This window comes from Rhopilema esculentum, chromosome 16, assembly GCF_057945365.1.
Source record: "Rhopilema esculentum isolate cy_ngs chromosome 16, ASM5794536v1, whole genome shotgun sequence".
NCBI classification, from domain to species: Eukaryota; Metazoa; Cnidaria; class Scyphozoa; order Rhizostomeae; family Rhizostomatidae; genus Rhopilema; species Rhopilema esculentum.
In genome coordinates, this window is record NC_142830.1 from 7933466 (window position 1) to 7948869 (window position 15404).

The 15404-nt window shown below is 36.1% G+C and overlaps 2 protein-coding genes across 2 annotated transcripts; one reads left to right on the forward strand and one right to left on the reverse strand.

Moving 5' to 3' along the window:
* The first annotated feature begins 817 nt into the window (after nucleotides 1–817).
* LOC135682036 (uncharacterized) lies at nucleotides 818–9827 on the forward strand. Its single transcript, XM_065196741.2, has 9 exons — nucleotides 818–1051; nucleotides 2235–2401; nucleotides 4373–4436; nucleotides 5294–5385; nucleotides 6284–6402; nucleotides 6960–7052; nucleotides 7547–7659; nucleotides 8297–8374; nucleotides 8929–9827. Exons 1-9 carry the CDS (start codon nucleotides 932–934, stop codon nucleotides 9052–9054), a joined length of 972 nt encoding a protein of 323 aa, XP_065052813.2. The 5' UTR covers nucleotides 818–931; the 3' UTR covers nucleotides 9055–9827.
* A 770-nt stretch (nucleotides 9828–10597) lies between these two features.
* LOC135682038 (uncharacterized) lies at nucleotides 10598–15389 on the reverse strand. Its single transcript, XM_089113244.1, has 2 exons — nucleotides 15276–15389; nucleotides 10598–11609 (listed from the first exon to the last, which is right to left on the reverse strand). The coding sequence occupies exon 2, from the start codon at nucleotides 11565–11567 to the stop codon at nucleotides 10737–10739; it is 831 nt and encodes a 276-aa protein (XP_088969370.1). The 5' UTR covers nucleotides 11568–11609; nucleotides 15276–15389; the 3' UTR covers nucleotides 10598–10736.
* Between the last annotated feature and the right edge of the window lie 15 nt (nucleotides 15390–15404).

A 15404-nucleotide genomic window follows, 5' to 3' on the forward strand; every position in this document is an offset into this window, starting at 1 on the left:
GAGATCAAAATTGTAAGAAAAAGAACGTAGAATTGATTTGGATGACTGAAAAATATTGGATAATTGATAAGTATGAAGAAAGAGATTTAGTGAGCGAAGATGAGTGCGACGAGGCCGTAAAGGAAATGAACAGAGTTTTGGGGAAAAGAAAATCGTTGCTTTCAAGATCAGGGATGGCAGGCTTAGGTCGTTTTGGACTCAATTCGAGTATCCCAAAAACGGTTGTGCTAAATGCTGGGTGACTTGTTGGATGGTTTGGTCAGCCTTCCCAACAACACCCAACATTGTTGGGAAAGATGTTGGGTTAAATGTTGAGCAAAATGTTGGCTCGTTTGGCCAGGGCTTTAGTTATGGAGGGCGCCATTTTGATGCTGCCCCCCCCCCAGACGAAAAGGGCCAGGCCGCCACTGGAATTCCCCCTTCTGAAGACGTCCTGAATAGATTTTTCTAATCCAGTATCGCTTTTTGCTGTTTTACTCGCTTTTTGATAAATTTAAAATTTAAAGCTTTCTGATAAAAGCATTTTTCGGACAGTCGCTATGTTCTTTTGTAATACTCGCAGCGAATTCGCATAAAAATTTCTGCCAGTGTCAATTGAACTTCGAATTCGAGAGAAAAATTCGCAGCTAAAAAATTCGTGGCGAAAAATTCGTCTCGTGTAAATCAGGCTTGAGTACTAAAAGCTCCTTTATTTGGCATCAAAATTTTGGCGGTTTAGTACTAGAAATTTCTTATTTGGTTTTTTATTCCGGGACCTAAAATTGCCCTAAAAACCGTCACGCGTAGGCAGGTAGATTTAGTAGTATGACGTAATTTTTTTTGGGACACGTGAAGCCGTGTAAATAAATACTGCCGCGCAGAGAAAAAGACTCGTCGAAAATTGGCAAGAGGAAGCAGTAGAATTTAGTCCTTGCGGACAGACTTTGCAAAAATGATTAAAATAACTCTTCAGAAGTCACCATGGTCGCTATTTCGTGGTGCTGTTCTTCGTGTTGGAATATTCAAGCTGAAACCCGTTGGCGAGAGCTCTATTTGTGCGTTGGAAGGACAGGTAGGCCAAACTCTTCTTTCTGTTCTCTACTAAACTCAAAAACAAATTTCAGCATATCAAGCTAATTACAAGTTACGTAATTCTAAAGTTGTTTAACTACAATCAGTAATGTAAAGTTGGCCAACAAAAATGAAAATGATGAAGCAACTTTTTCATCACTTTTATCTTCAGTATTTTTAAAAAGGGTGTTTTCAGCACTCTCATGGGGGCTTGGCATCTTAAAAACAGTTTATGGTTTAGCCCCCTGATCCCCTGACCCACATATTATTGGACCATCCCTTATTCAAAAGTATATGGGCATGGCGAGGGTTGAGGCAAACATCAGTAACTAAGTCATGAAATGATTTGGAGAGGAGAGCTCAAAAGGTGCTATGGTCCCATCTTATCCCATTCATTTGTTATCCACACCAATTGGCTCATGAAATGCAATTGAAAGAATACTCTAACTAAAATATTGTGTAGCAGTCATTCAATGGAGTTTTTTTGCAAATCAATAGAGCTTTTTTTAAAATCTTTTGTTATGATTGTTATATTTCTCTTGGCCCTCCACTGTCCAACCTGTGTCGGAGCCCATGTAGTTGGTTGTCAAAATGTTTATATTGGTTGCCAGCCTTACTTGATCAGGTCATTGTAAAGCATGCAACACTTAAAAATATTTAGGCCTTGAAAAATCCTATTGATAACTCCTATTAACAACTTTTAAATCATAGAGATCATAAACACAACCATTAAAAGGTTTCAAATTTTTAACAAAATTCTCAGTTTGTTAAAATGCCAGGAAAATACACCCATCATTAGGTGTCCAGTAAAAAGATGCTTTAGTTGCCAAAGAATAATAAATAATCGAGTAATAAAGAGAATGTATTATATGCACAAATTTTTCATTTGATATATTTTTCTGTCTGATAAGTTACATATAAGTTAGTTGCTTGAATCAGTATTCCAAGTATTGCAAATGCATAGCACTGCATTCAGAAATCTGAAATGCCAAATTTAATCCACAATTGTTGTATCATAGAAAATATTAGGCTGCCATGCCATATGAATAACAATTTGAGGTTTCCATGTGACACTCATAGAAGAAATCACTATTCATAAATGAGATCTTGTGGAGAACTTTAGTACTTTGACACGAAGGTGCTAGTTTTACACATTTTCCATCATTAGTTCTTTGACATTCCAGTTTCTGAGATGCATGACAACAACATCAAGTGAAAAGAAAACTGCGGAATATGCGCCACATTTCAAAGACAGCCATCCAAGTCAACATGCTTCTCTCAAGAAAGCTGCCATGGATATGGATGAATATAAACCCAATGAAAAACCATACTCTTTGCCACATCCAGTGTGGTGAGTCTGAATTTGTAGTTTTGCTTCGAACAATTTTCTGTTTTTTCACAACTCTATTTCTATAAAAAGCTGCTTATGGATTTGTGTCTAGAAGATTCTTTCAGAGAAGTTCAAAATGAAAATTCAATTTGCAAGTTACTAATAAGTCGTTATGTATTAATAATGAAAAAAATGTGTAGCAGGGCAAACCACGCTCTGCTACACATTTTTGTGCAGAACTTTGTTGGTCTAATTGTGTCCCAAGCATGGAAAAAGAAAGTTCCATGTTAAAAAGTATAACATAAGGTCATTTAGAAGTACTGTACTTTCCATCTTTTGCACACATAAGTACAGTTAACTGCTCTACATATTTTGTACCAATGATATGATATGATATGATATGATATGATATGATATGATGTGATGTGATGTGATGTGATGTGATGTGATGTGATGTGATGTGATGTGATGTGATGTGATGTGATGTGATGTGATGTGATATGATATGATATATGATATGATATGATATGATATGATATATGATATATGAAAAATGATATATGATATATGAAAAATGATATATGATATATGATATATATTATATGATATATGATATATGATATATAATATGATCATGGACAGATGAAGCGGGGGGGGTGTCTGGGGGTGCGACACCCTCCCAATATTTCTGTTTCTTTCGGTAAACATTGTTTCATTCGGTAAAAATCATTTGTTGGTAGTCAGTAGTACCAAAATAATGCCAGGATTTTACTTTATTTTTTTTCTTAACAACATTTATCTTCTTCTTATCAGTAGCGTAGCGGGGGGGGGGGATATTTGGCGTTGGCACAAAAAACTTCTGCTTGCAGGAGACCCCCCTCTATATCCATACAGAATGTTCTTTTCTGTTCTTGAGACATTCCAGATAAAAAAGAAACTAAAATGCTAAAGCAATCCAATCCTTAAAAAAACTGGATTCTGAAATGCTTCTCGTAGATTTTGCCCCAAGGAAAACGGACTTGGTTTAAAACTTTTCAATACTGTTTACTATTTTTGGATATTTGATAACAACTTTGGAAAATCACTTTTTACATTTAGAGCTTCCTCCCCTTACACAATACATAAACGTTAGTGGAATGGCGAAGGAAATAGATAGTTGTAGATTATGGTCAGCCACAAAATGCTACATATGACGTTGTATAAAGGGAAATTGCCACGTAAAGATGCAATACTTTTCCAAACGCATTTACAAGATGGGTGTTTTCCCAAATTCTTAGGGGTCTGGTCAGCAAAAATTCTCTCCCCTTTGCCCACCAATCTTCCAACTTTAGCTACGCCACTGCTTTGTATCGTCTCTACCTTGAAGTTGAAAACCAAATTTTAAAAATGGGCGTTTCCATCATTTACCAGTGACGAGTGACCTGAAGGGTGTGGCACCAAAATTAGTGTCTAACACCCCCCCCAATCATTGTTGTTTAAATTCGCCCAATCTAATACCCCCAATCATGACATGACATGACCAGAGTTGGCCAAAAAATAACAAGTTCTTAGAAGGAGACAGAAACTTAGAAAGGGGTTCAATGATTGAACTTGATGTAAGAGAGGGCAGGAAAAAATTTTAAAAAGAGGAATTATTAATTCTTTAAAGATGAGTGGAAGGTTGTGCTCCCAAGCTCATATTCAAGTTGTCCTTGTAGAGGGATGTTTATTCATTTACTTTAAAAAACATGAAAACTTGTCTTTTGATTTAATCTCACAGTTTTGGTCCTTGGAAAGGTTGTGACTCTCACTTGCAGTTATCATTTAAATTTAGTAGTTATGCAGGTTTCCATCAAATTGTTGATAGCATGAAAAGTCCCAAAGAGGCCATACATAAGAAAAAAAGTTGAAGTGGTCCAGTGACTTCAAATTGCCACAACTATTTTTTCAAGTTCTTTAATTCAGAGCAGTTGCTATAAAATTGTTGATAGTAAATAAATTGATTTCTCACAGGACAGAAAAAGAAGTACATGAAGTAGAAGTTGACCATTACACACCTAGTGGATTTGTTGATTGGGTAAGATGTTCATTAGTTTCTTTATTATGGTTTTGTCTTATTCCTCGGGCAGGGGGAATCAAGCGACTTTCTATACTTCAGAGGTCTTCCATAAAATCTTGAATTTCATAACTTGAAGAAAGTGTGTATGTGAAAAATCCTTGTGTACAGATGGGTTGTCTTTGAAAAATGTTACATGTTTTCCATGTGTAAATAGATGTTTAAAACTGAATGAGGACCATAAGAAACAGTTACTTCTAGCATATCCTCCTTTTCCTAAGCAAGTAGATGGCCTTTGGTGTCTCGTGACCTTAGCCATTGCGGCCGCGCCATGTCTTTGTGCTTTATTGCATTGCAGATTGCGGCATTTGCCTGATTTTTTAATGGCTTTACGGCTTTTGGACCCCCTATAATAGGCCTCACACTTATAACTTATGAATTATAAAATAGAGGGAAAAGGATTAAATGATATGATTGATGTCAATAGTGCCAACTATGAAACTTAATGCTATACTGCACCCATTTTCTGGTGTGTACTGCAATGAAAAGAAAAACGTCTCATAGCAAATATCTCATAACTAATGGCACATTCGTTACTCTTCTCTATTAGCCAGGGGCACAACTCCCCCCCCAAAAAGCCCCTTGCATGGCACATTAGTATGGCTTTCAAGTGATTTTTTTAAAATAAGTTTTTTGCAATGAAATGTCTTTTCCAATAAGTTTTTGAAGGCCTTGGACGGAGACCCTACTAGTATTCATTTCCTTTGAAGTTTTTGGTAGCTATCGTAATACGGACATCATTTCACAAACTTACTCCCCTAAATGCTCATATTGATATCATAACATAAATTTATTCATGCACATTCCTTTTCATTTAGATGGCCTATGGTTGTGTTCAGACAATGAGGACTTGTTTTGACCTTATCTCTCTTTACAAGATTGGAGTAATGGATGAATCTAAGTGGTTAACGTAAGCAGTTTTTATTGGCTATCTTATCGTTTAAGCGGTTTTCTTTTGATGAAGACCAAGAATTTGAAAAAGATAAGACACCAAAGGCAGATCGGCCATGTTTTGACTCGGCTACGTTAGACTGAATTTTTATAATAAATTTATACGGTCTAGCTGCACTTTCCGTTTATTTTTCAAAAACATCTGGCTCAAAATTGAGATTGTAATTCTACTGCTCAACAACGTCATGAATTATCTAACAACATCAGCCTATTGATATATTTTGGTGATTATAGTAAAAATTATCGCAATTATACGGCATTCAAAGCTAGTTTTCCATCATTGACAGCTCCTAAATATGCCTCATTTAGAGTCTGGTATAAAAGTGCCGGATACCGTTAGGAAATTTTCGAATGACCAAAATTATCCGTAATCCCAAACACATTCATCCAAACTTTGTATTCAAATTCTTATTAAAACAGCAGTTTATAAACTATAAATTTAAGAAAGATCCCAGAAATGCTCTAAAACCTCCCATATAAAACTATCCAAATTATGCAATAGCATGTAATCAATGCCTCTTTGAGCACGCTGAATTAGTCTAAAGGAATGTTTAATTAAAAGTTTTTTAATTACCCAAAAAATCAAAATTTCCATGATCTAATAAGGCTCAGTACGGCTAGTTTTCAAGTATCTGACCTTTTCAAAGTATTTAAACTGAACATGATGCTTTAACATCAAGTCTTTGTTCTTCTAAAGGAAGCATGTTATACGTTGGGAACCTTCTATCTGTCATGAAGCATTTTCACCTGCTATGAATTGAAAAACATTGAAATTGATTTTCAAGTTCCTATGTGTTGGTCGATCAAAGTAAATAATCAAGAATGTATTTATGAATCTGAATTCTTTCCTGCTGCAGGAGAATTATCCTCCTTGAAACCGTGGCTGGAGTGCCAGGTATGGTTGCTGCTATGTCGAGGCACTTTCATTCCCTGAGAAGAATGGTACGGGACAATGGCTGGATTCATACTCTGCTAGGTACTTAGGTGCCCTAGACTTTTTTAGTTTTTTAGACATTGAAGCCCTTCACACTAAAAAAATTTACGAAAAAGGTTCTACGAAAAGGAGACATTTTTTGATACTGCGAAGCTTTTATTGTGCATAAACATCCGAGGAGAATTTTTTTACAACATCCATAGGGTGAATCGGAAATGATATAAGATGAATAATCATGCCATTCAACCCCTCGATGCATTTCGTTTGCGTCTAGCTTTTTACTTCTGTTCAGCTTTATTAATTATTCCATGCTTCAAACGTTCTTCATGTTTTGTATTGTTGGAATTTTAGTTTTGTTATCATGATGTATGGATTGTTAAATAGAATTTTTGCTGTGACTAAGGATGAAGTCAAGTCCCGGAGACGAACCAAAGTTTAGTTTGCACCAAAACAGCTTAATGTTACCATTTTGTATCCAAGTTGCCATTTGTTTAACAGTCATGCACTGACGATCCCACTGTTTGTGTTTTTGAATACGTTTGTCCGTTAGCAGTTTGTTTTGATTCTTTATATAAATCATATTAATATTTTTTGCGCAGAGGAAGCAGAAAATGAGCGTATGCATCTTATGACTGCACTAGAGCTAAAGCAGCCTGGGCTTCTCTTCAGGGGTTCTGTACTTATACTTCAAGGTTAGGGCCAGATCTTTGATATCTTTAATCCATGGTCCACCTTCTCTCGTGATTTTCCACTTTAAAACAGAAGTTTATGTCACTTCTTAGATGACCATACTATATGCTTTTATTACATCGTTAGATAATCCCGACCTTGTTAGAACCTAGATTCACCACTGAGCTGTAAGCTACTCAGATGGTTTCAAAGCAGAAGCACCCCCAGGCTTACATCTGAACCTGATGGAAACCTTTTGAATACAGCAATATCTTTTAAATATTTTGAGAAACTATTCAAGACTATTAGATTCTGTTAGGTGCTATCAGATACCAATTGGATGCTATTTGATACTGTTAGGAAGATATTGAGATTTGAAGCATTGGAAAATTATTATTTCCTATGCCTATGCCGAAACATTGATGTACTTGATATTCATTGATATTTTTTGTTGTCATTCCAATCAGTTCCTTCGATGAGACTGCTCTTGATGATGTTTCTTCTCTCCTGCCGCCAGGCATTTTCGTGAATATGTTTTTCTTGGCTTATTTGGTCAGCCCGAGATTTTGCCATCGCTTTGTTGGTTATCTAGAAGAAGAAGCTGTCAAAACCTACACATACTGTCTAGAGGTACGTGAATGTAAGAAAGGTTTTCTTTTTTCCCGAATTGGTTCATTAAGAATGGGTTTGGTAACCAAATAATTTGATTGGATACTTCTTAAGTAAGATACTTGAGGTGAACCAGAGCGTATATCATGCAGCCATCTCGAAGAAATTTCAGATTACTTCCCAACAATCGTGTGAATATCCTGAAATTGCACTACATCTGATTGATTTCAGCGACTCAGCATTTTTCGTATTGCTCATCTTCCATATTTTACTTTCTACTTGGCTAAGGGATACTCTTAGATCAATAAAAAACGGCTTAAGAAATAACGTAAATACAGCTTGAATCTGCTAGATTTCACATAAGTTTATAAAATTTTTCTTCCCAAACATTCAGGGACGTTTTTTGCGTTTATTTGTTAATTAGGTTACAAAGCTTGTAGCATAATTGCTTATTTAAGCCAAATTGTCCATTTTTCTTCATTAAAAGGTATCTGTATCATTTAAAATTACAGTTGCTCACACATTCTTTCAGATTTTTTATACGTTTGGTAGTGAGAATTTTAAGTATGTCATTACATGTCGACTTCAGCTTCAAGACTATCTTTTCCATAAGAATTTGCCGCCTACGACCAATTTTATAATTTCGTCAATTTTTTAGTGTATAGATAATGGAAAGTTGCCCATGTGGCAGAGACTTGCAGCTCCTGAGATCGCCAAAAATTACTGGAGGCTGCAGGTGTGTATCTCCATTTAATTGTGTTAGATTTTATCATTTTCAAGTTGCTTCCTAAAGCTTTTAAGCCGATGGTGGGATTCATGTCTTAAAGTTAAAACTCTTTGGGATCATTTTTTGATGAAGATGTTCTGGCTTATTTAAAGCTGAATTTTGATGTGTTGTTATTGACTGGAAAGCCGAAGTAACTCAGAAACATTTGCTTGAAAACCAAGAATGTGCAAAAATGTGCAGTGACATTTTCCTGTCTACGCTTTTCAGCTAAAGCTGTATTTTTGCGAGAACTCGGATTTTGTTTGGCCATTGACGGTTCCCATATAAAAAAGCTGTCTTTGCCTGTACCTGGCTGTTTAATTTTGAGCTAGGCAAGTGCAGAGGACATGCTTTTGTACCTACACGCCAGAACGAACAACAATTGAACCAATTTTGCTTTCTTCGGCTGCTTTTACTCAGCTTAACGAACTTCTAGTACAATTTGCAATAAAAGAGTCCAAACATGATCATTACATGCTATTGAAGAACCCAATTCACATTTCCTTTCCTTTTATCAATTAAAGGACGATGCAATGATGCGTGACGTCATACTAGCTATCAGGGCTGACGAAGCACACCACCGATTCGTAAATCACACTTTGGGATCTCTTGATAAAGATAAGGCCAATCCTTTTGGTCCTGGTCAATAAAGCATAAACTCGCGATTCACAAGTGGTAAGAAATCTATGACCACAATTTCATTGATAGATCACCACAATTTATCGAATTAAGCCTGTCTTAATTACGTTCCTTTTATGCCTTTGGTTATGATACTACTTGGTGTTTTTCACTCATATCCGTATCTTAATACAATGGAAGGGAAGTGTTTACACCGGAATTCAAAGTTTCAGAGACTCCCCGAGGTTAAAAAATCTTATGGATTATGCTTTGTTTTTCTGTAGAATTATCTATCTACAGCACTAATAACTGTATTTAATTTAGCTGCTAGTATATATTTAACTGGTGGGTTAAAAATATTTTATAGATTTTTAAAGTAAAATTTAATTTCATGTAAGGTATTTTTAAATGTGTTTAGGCCCTTTTTTGTAATTAGTAGCACAGAATAGAGATAGTAGTGTCCATCATATACATATCTTGAAAAATTAACATCCTAGGCAGAATAAATTTTACTTCTTAGGACCAGGTTTTTATGCATTAAGAACTTCTCAGAAAACTGTCTCATGACAGTGTTAAAATCAAAGATGGCGCTTACAAACTAAAATTTTTAACTTTGTGAAAATCTAATTGAACGGTTAAGACTTCACTTTTCACCTTTTTTCGATCTACACCTGGATAGGAATTTTCTGCTTACCTTTTGACATTTTCCAACGTTTATTCTCTGAGGAGTTTCGGATCAAAGGTAGATTAGTATTTGATGTTTCCGTTTTTTCGTTTATCTTCAAATTTTCCCATTTTTTCCCTATTAAATAAAAGAAGCTGATTCCTTCCGTCTTTTTCCATGTACATATTGTTATCAAAGCAGTTACTTGAAGAAATCTGTAAAATACTGGGCCAGCATACATTTATTATTTCATCCAAATTTTACTGGGTCGATTTAGATCAATGTATTTGGGGAAGGTTACTTACGGTTTATTTTAACTCAATCCACGTAGCAGCTTTATATGGGAGCAAGAAATGGTCTGGGCAAAAGTATTATTTGTAGATATGTTTAAATCACCTATATTTTATTTTGGGTATTTTGGGTATTTGGGTAAAATTTGAATCAGCTGTGTAATTTTTTGTAATTTTTCTTAAAAATTTATTTATGGGTATTGCTAAGAACATATTCGCGAAATATTTCGTCAATTGATTTGTGTCTTTCTTAATTCTTTTTTTAGTAATATTTTCAACCAAATACAGCGTAGGTAAAACGTTTCCATATTTTGTCGTCCTATACACATAAGTGACATATATTCAAGACTTGACCACATTTGCTGTATAGCCTCAAGCCTTCTCGGATAAACTAAGAAGTTCCTTTTTTTTGAAACAAGCAAACTTCCAACGTTTTTAATCTTTACCCAGTATCCATTCTTTTTCTTGTTACCCATCTAAAAAGTTATTTCCACACTGTTCTTTGTCGACATAATAATGGCTTATTCTGAAGAACAATTAGAAACCGTTAATATTGCTTTGTCTACAAAAGTCTATTTACCATGACTCCCCAAGAACAACTCCCCAAAAGAGAAGGCCTAATTACCATGATTCAATGCCTTTCAGATGATATTATATGCAGCTAGCAATTACCTTACTTTGATTTTCTCGTGTTAGATTTTTTGTTTTCTCTCGAAGAGTTAAAGGCAACAAATTTTATTTTCACAGAAACCACTACAGTTTATACGTCGCTATTCCCGATACCACTTTTGTGACCTTTAGTAGTGCTTGCCCGTATTCTGTTTTTGTGTAATTCTTCGTAAAATGGCATGCAGTTTTTGATCGTTTGCATAACTACATTTGGTAATTTCTCTTCGCCTTTTCTTGAGGCATCGATCTGGGTATTGTTGGGATCCTTTTTTTGAAATCCTGAGCTTTTCAGTACGTTTTCGTGCCACCTTACACATCTTTCCCAATCTGGCATTGGGTTTGGCTCCCATTCCAGCATTTCCTTTTCAAACCTAGCGCCAATCCTTTCACAATATTCCTGCATTATACCTTCAGGGTCATTCAACAAATCATCTGCATCAACTATGACAGGGCATTTGTCTATGTGCTTGACAACAAACATGTACAGCTCATACATTTGCCTGAAGCCACTTTCCTTTGGGTCAAAGTAGTCCCATCCCGTTAGCTGTTTGTTCACTGATGCAGCGTGCAGTGATGGTACTGCTTTCTTTGGGTCGCGTATGAGGAATGTGTGCTGGAAGCTGCTCATTCCGTCACCGAGTAACTCGTTGAAATGATTTTCAACGCCGTATGCCATATCTTTTACGAAGACCAAGTCAATACCGTCATATTCTTTTAGTAGGTTTTCGCCGATGGCCTTGTAATTGTGCACTTCATCGGGAGCCTCGTTCTCATACCGACTGCTTTGTCTCTGCGGCCCAAAGTAGTAAGCACAACAGTAAGGCTCGTGAAAAATCTTGCTGTTCTTTAGCTCCCGGAATGAGCGCTCGAATGCAGTTGAGACGCTTCTTGGAGCAGTCCAGAGAAAAACCCTTTTTGTCATTGTAACTCGTCTTCTCCGCACTTCGCAAAATTCTCGTTAGATCTAGAAAAACATCTAATGTTAAACTAAAATTTTGTACTGATGTGTAATACCGTAATTAGAGAAAATATTAGTTTTGGCGGTTGCACTGGCAACTTTTAAGGCATTGATACGAAGGCAAAATAGTGTCTTTCTAGTTTTTGGTATGAGGACGTACAATTATTTAGGGGTACCATTTTTCAAAAGTTTTTAATTATCTGTATCAGTTTTTGAAATATGTGGCATTATCGGTATCAGAATCATGGGTACCATTTGAAAAAACAAGCGGAATTATCGGCACCATTTTGGTAAAAAGGTTGCAAATTTATTAAGAGGAAAACTGACAAAATGAATGTCTACTTAGAATTGAAAGTCGAAAATATGTGTAATATTGAGACTTGAGATATTTGGGCAAAAGACATAAGAAATGTGCTTGATGATTTTTTTGTGTTTTGAAAAATGTAATTTGTCTTGCTGATTTATGGGTATAATTTTCACCATGTTTGTTGAAGTAAAGGGGCTGTGTCACGGGTTTGTCAACAAACCAAATACACGGGACAGTGTGCGTTTTTAGCCTGGATTGCGCATTGGGATTATGAGTGATGGTGCTCCGGTGCTTCAATACCTTTCCTTTCAAATTTATCCTACCTTCAATTTTGGCTCCCTTTAATTTTCGCCCCTTTAATTTTCGCCCCCTTTTGTGCACAAGTTCGCTCTCTTTAATTTTCGCCCCAAACCCTTTAAATTTCAAAGCTTTGACCTAATCAGTTTCCAAGCAATGAACGTTCATGCGGCATGGAACTACACTCGGGCCTCTAAAAAATCTTTTTTTGTTTGGAAACTTTTTGATAAAAAATCGCTTTTGTCATTTTTTCTTGAATTATGGAGGCGCTTTAGAAGGTAGTGTACGAGACAACAAGTATAGAGGATCGCTAATTCCTTAAGGTGGACTCGAAATACCGATTGCACTAATCGTTAATAAGGATAAGGCGCAAAGTTCTGTCTTCAATCGAATGAAAGAATATCTGCAAGACTACTATATTGAGCCAGAGAAGATGATAGTATCTTCTGACCAAACTGAAGCCGAGAAAAGATTAGCCGCTGATGATTTGGACGAATATGGCCCTGAGGAGGAGACGCTTCAGAAATGGAAGAACAAAATCACCCTTCAGACATTGGAGAGGACAATATTATCGTTATCGAAGATTAATGGATTTTATTTTGAACTACAGTAAGGCCCCTTAAAAAGACATAAGTTTATCATCTTTGTCAAAATTTTTAGGATTAAGAAATCTTTTTTATGACCTTCAGTATGGATATTTTTCCATAAAGTCCCTAAATGAGGACTGTAACAATGAAAGCAATCAACGCAGGATGAAAATTTGACGCGCGCAAAGATGGTAGCTTGAAGTTTTCTTGAAGGGCCTAAAAACTAAGGTTCTATTATAGAAAATAGATTTTTTTAAGGACCCTTTAATGTTCGCTACCTCTAATTTTCGCCCCATTAAATATTTCCATAATTCGCCCCCTTTAATTCTCGCCCTTTAAAGGCAGGCGAAATTTGAAGAGACTAAGGTATGTTAGCCTGCGTGCAGACTTTCCTTTCCGTTGCGAAGGAGAGCCAATACGGAACTTCAGTCCTGGCTCTTCTTCGCAGAGGAAAGTAAAGTTTGCACGCAGGCTCTGGGGTAAACCAAGCCTAATTTTTGACGGGGATGTGCCCATTTTTGCTAAGAATTTGGACCAATGATTTCACAAATGTCTGAAAAAATGTGACCCATAATGCCGCAAACACAATGAAAACTATACCCATAATTCCGCAAAGCAAATAAAATTTTTACAGCACAAAAAAAATCATTCAACTAATTTTGCATGTTTTTTGCCCCGAAATCTCAATATTACACATACTTCATTGTTTTATTTCTAACTGATCATTAATTTTGTTAATGCTTAATTTCCCTCCTAATAATTTTGCAATATTTTCCCAAAATGGTACCCATAATTCTGCATGTTTTCAATTGGTACCCATAAATCGACACATATTTCAAAAAGTGATATGAGAATTCCGCATTTTTCAGAAAAAAGTTACCCTTAAATAATGGCACGTCCCCGCACCTTCAAACATGTTAAGGTACCTCCCCCCCATGAGAACGCAGGCTACAATATGTCCGATAAATTGTATTTTATGAGTGTATTTACCAAATATTGAAAAGACAGTTACATTCTTTCCACATTTATACTGACTTTCGACACGAAATGTCTAAAGCAATTGGTCTAGGCCAAGGAAATGAACCTTTATTCGATCAATGGCGAAGATATTTCGTTTTTTTGTGGTGAATTTCGGTGGCATTAGACGCTTCACAACGAAATGATCGCACAAAAATTGTCCTGCAAACTTTAAAAAATGTTTTCGCTCATAATTTGCACCGGTAAGGTAGATTTTTTAGTGTCATTTCGGGCAATTTCTCTAAACAGCTCACTGCGAGTTGTGGTATCCTAGCCGTAAAAGTTGCCTTTGTTTTTTGTATCACCGTCCTGCATCCAAAGAAAAATTATGAATAGACTGAAGAAAGAACCTTTATTATTCGTTTTCTTTCATAAAACATCAAAAAATGCAAAAGCTTTGCACGATGAGCATGGTTACAAAAAACTTTTTCATTCCATATTGGTTTTACTATTGAACGCAGGTTGTTTCCCCCAAACAACTTTCAAAAACTGGCATGTTGCCACGCGGGATGTCCCTTGAGACACAGCCCCTTTAACTCAAAATTATCCTGAAATTCTCCTTTAACAATGAAAAATCATGAAGAGCACAAACAGTTGAGTCTTTTTTTATCAAAATCACCAAGATTGTCATTATTATCTTCATCATCGATATACAAGCTCAAAGTGTCAATAAGAACTCCCATTCCCCAGAGTGTTATTTTGATGATGTTCTCCCCTTTTATGCATCAAGAATAAAGGAACTATATGGATTCGATGAGGTTATTTGTAGGGTTTTTTGAAAGTGTATCACCGAACAGAAACTTGTTGCTGACAATGTTATTAGGAAAATAAGTAAGCAAAATTTGATCCAACCTAAGTTCCCAACCAGCACTTAAATATCTGGATTCTAGAAATCAGGCTGGAACTGATGTGTACACGATGTATGGCACTTTAGGGACATCCAACATACTCTTGCGGGAGGGGGGAGAGAAAGGGCAAACATGTTAATCAAATGGAAACGTTAAATTAGACCGTAGTTTTAACGGCATCAAACGTTTGCAATTGGTTCCCGGCTCGAACCGTTACGAGGCCAATTCTCCTAGAATGCTATATAGCGGAATATATAAAGAAGTAGACATAATGGTTTAAAATGAATACAGTCGCCTACCGATAGTTTCCAGACAGTTTCGAACGTTTTGACGGCCAAATTCCTCCAATCTGGCCGTTTTTCAAAGCTGTTCGCCGTCGAAAATTGATTTGGCCGAAAAAGCAAAGTTGGCCGAATTTTGGTCGCACGTTGAAAGCCATAAAAATACAAAGAAAACGAAATTTTTGCACAGAATATATTCAACATTTTGTTAAAATAATCTTAAAAATGCAAATGACGAAACAAAGTTACTTCTACCCCTGTCGGAAAGTTGATTTTTTTTCTAAAGTATCACAGTTTATAGTAATAAAACCAATCAAAAATTAAACGTAGCCTACCTTTGAGTATAGGATGCTTGTCTTCTTTGCTTTACTAAGGTTATTCTGCGACTTTTGTGGCAAGATGCCAGTAAATGACAGACAGGAAACGATGTGCAAAATGTTGCTGACAGAATGGTTGCCTACTTA

What these genes read in the sequence shown, in the direction of transcription:
- LOC135682036 (XM_065196741.2), top strand. Translation starts at nt 932, where the DNA reads ATGATTAAAATAACTCTTCAGAAGTCACCATGGTCGCTATTTCGTGGT. An exon ending in GATGAATCTAAGTGGTTAAC is followed by an intron (nt 5,386 to 6,283) that starts GTAAGCAGTTTT and finishes TTCCTGCTGCAG; the next exon opens with GAGAATTATCCTCCTTGAAA. An exon ending in AAAATTACTGGAGGCTGCAG is followed by an intron (nt 8,375 to 8,928) that starts GTGTGTATCTCC and finishes TATCAATTAAAG; the next exon opens with GACGATGCAATGATGCGTGA.
- LOC135682038 (XM_089113244.1), bottom strand. Translation starts at nt 11,567, where the DNA reads ATGACAAAAAGGGTTTTTCTCTGGACTGCTCCAAGAAGCGTCTCAACT.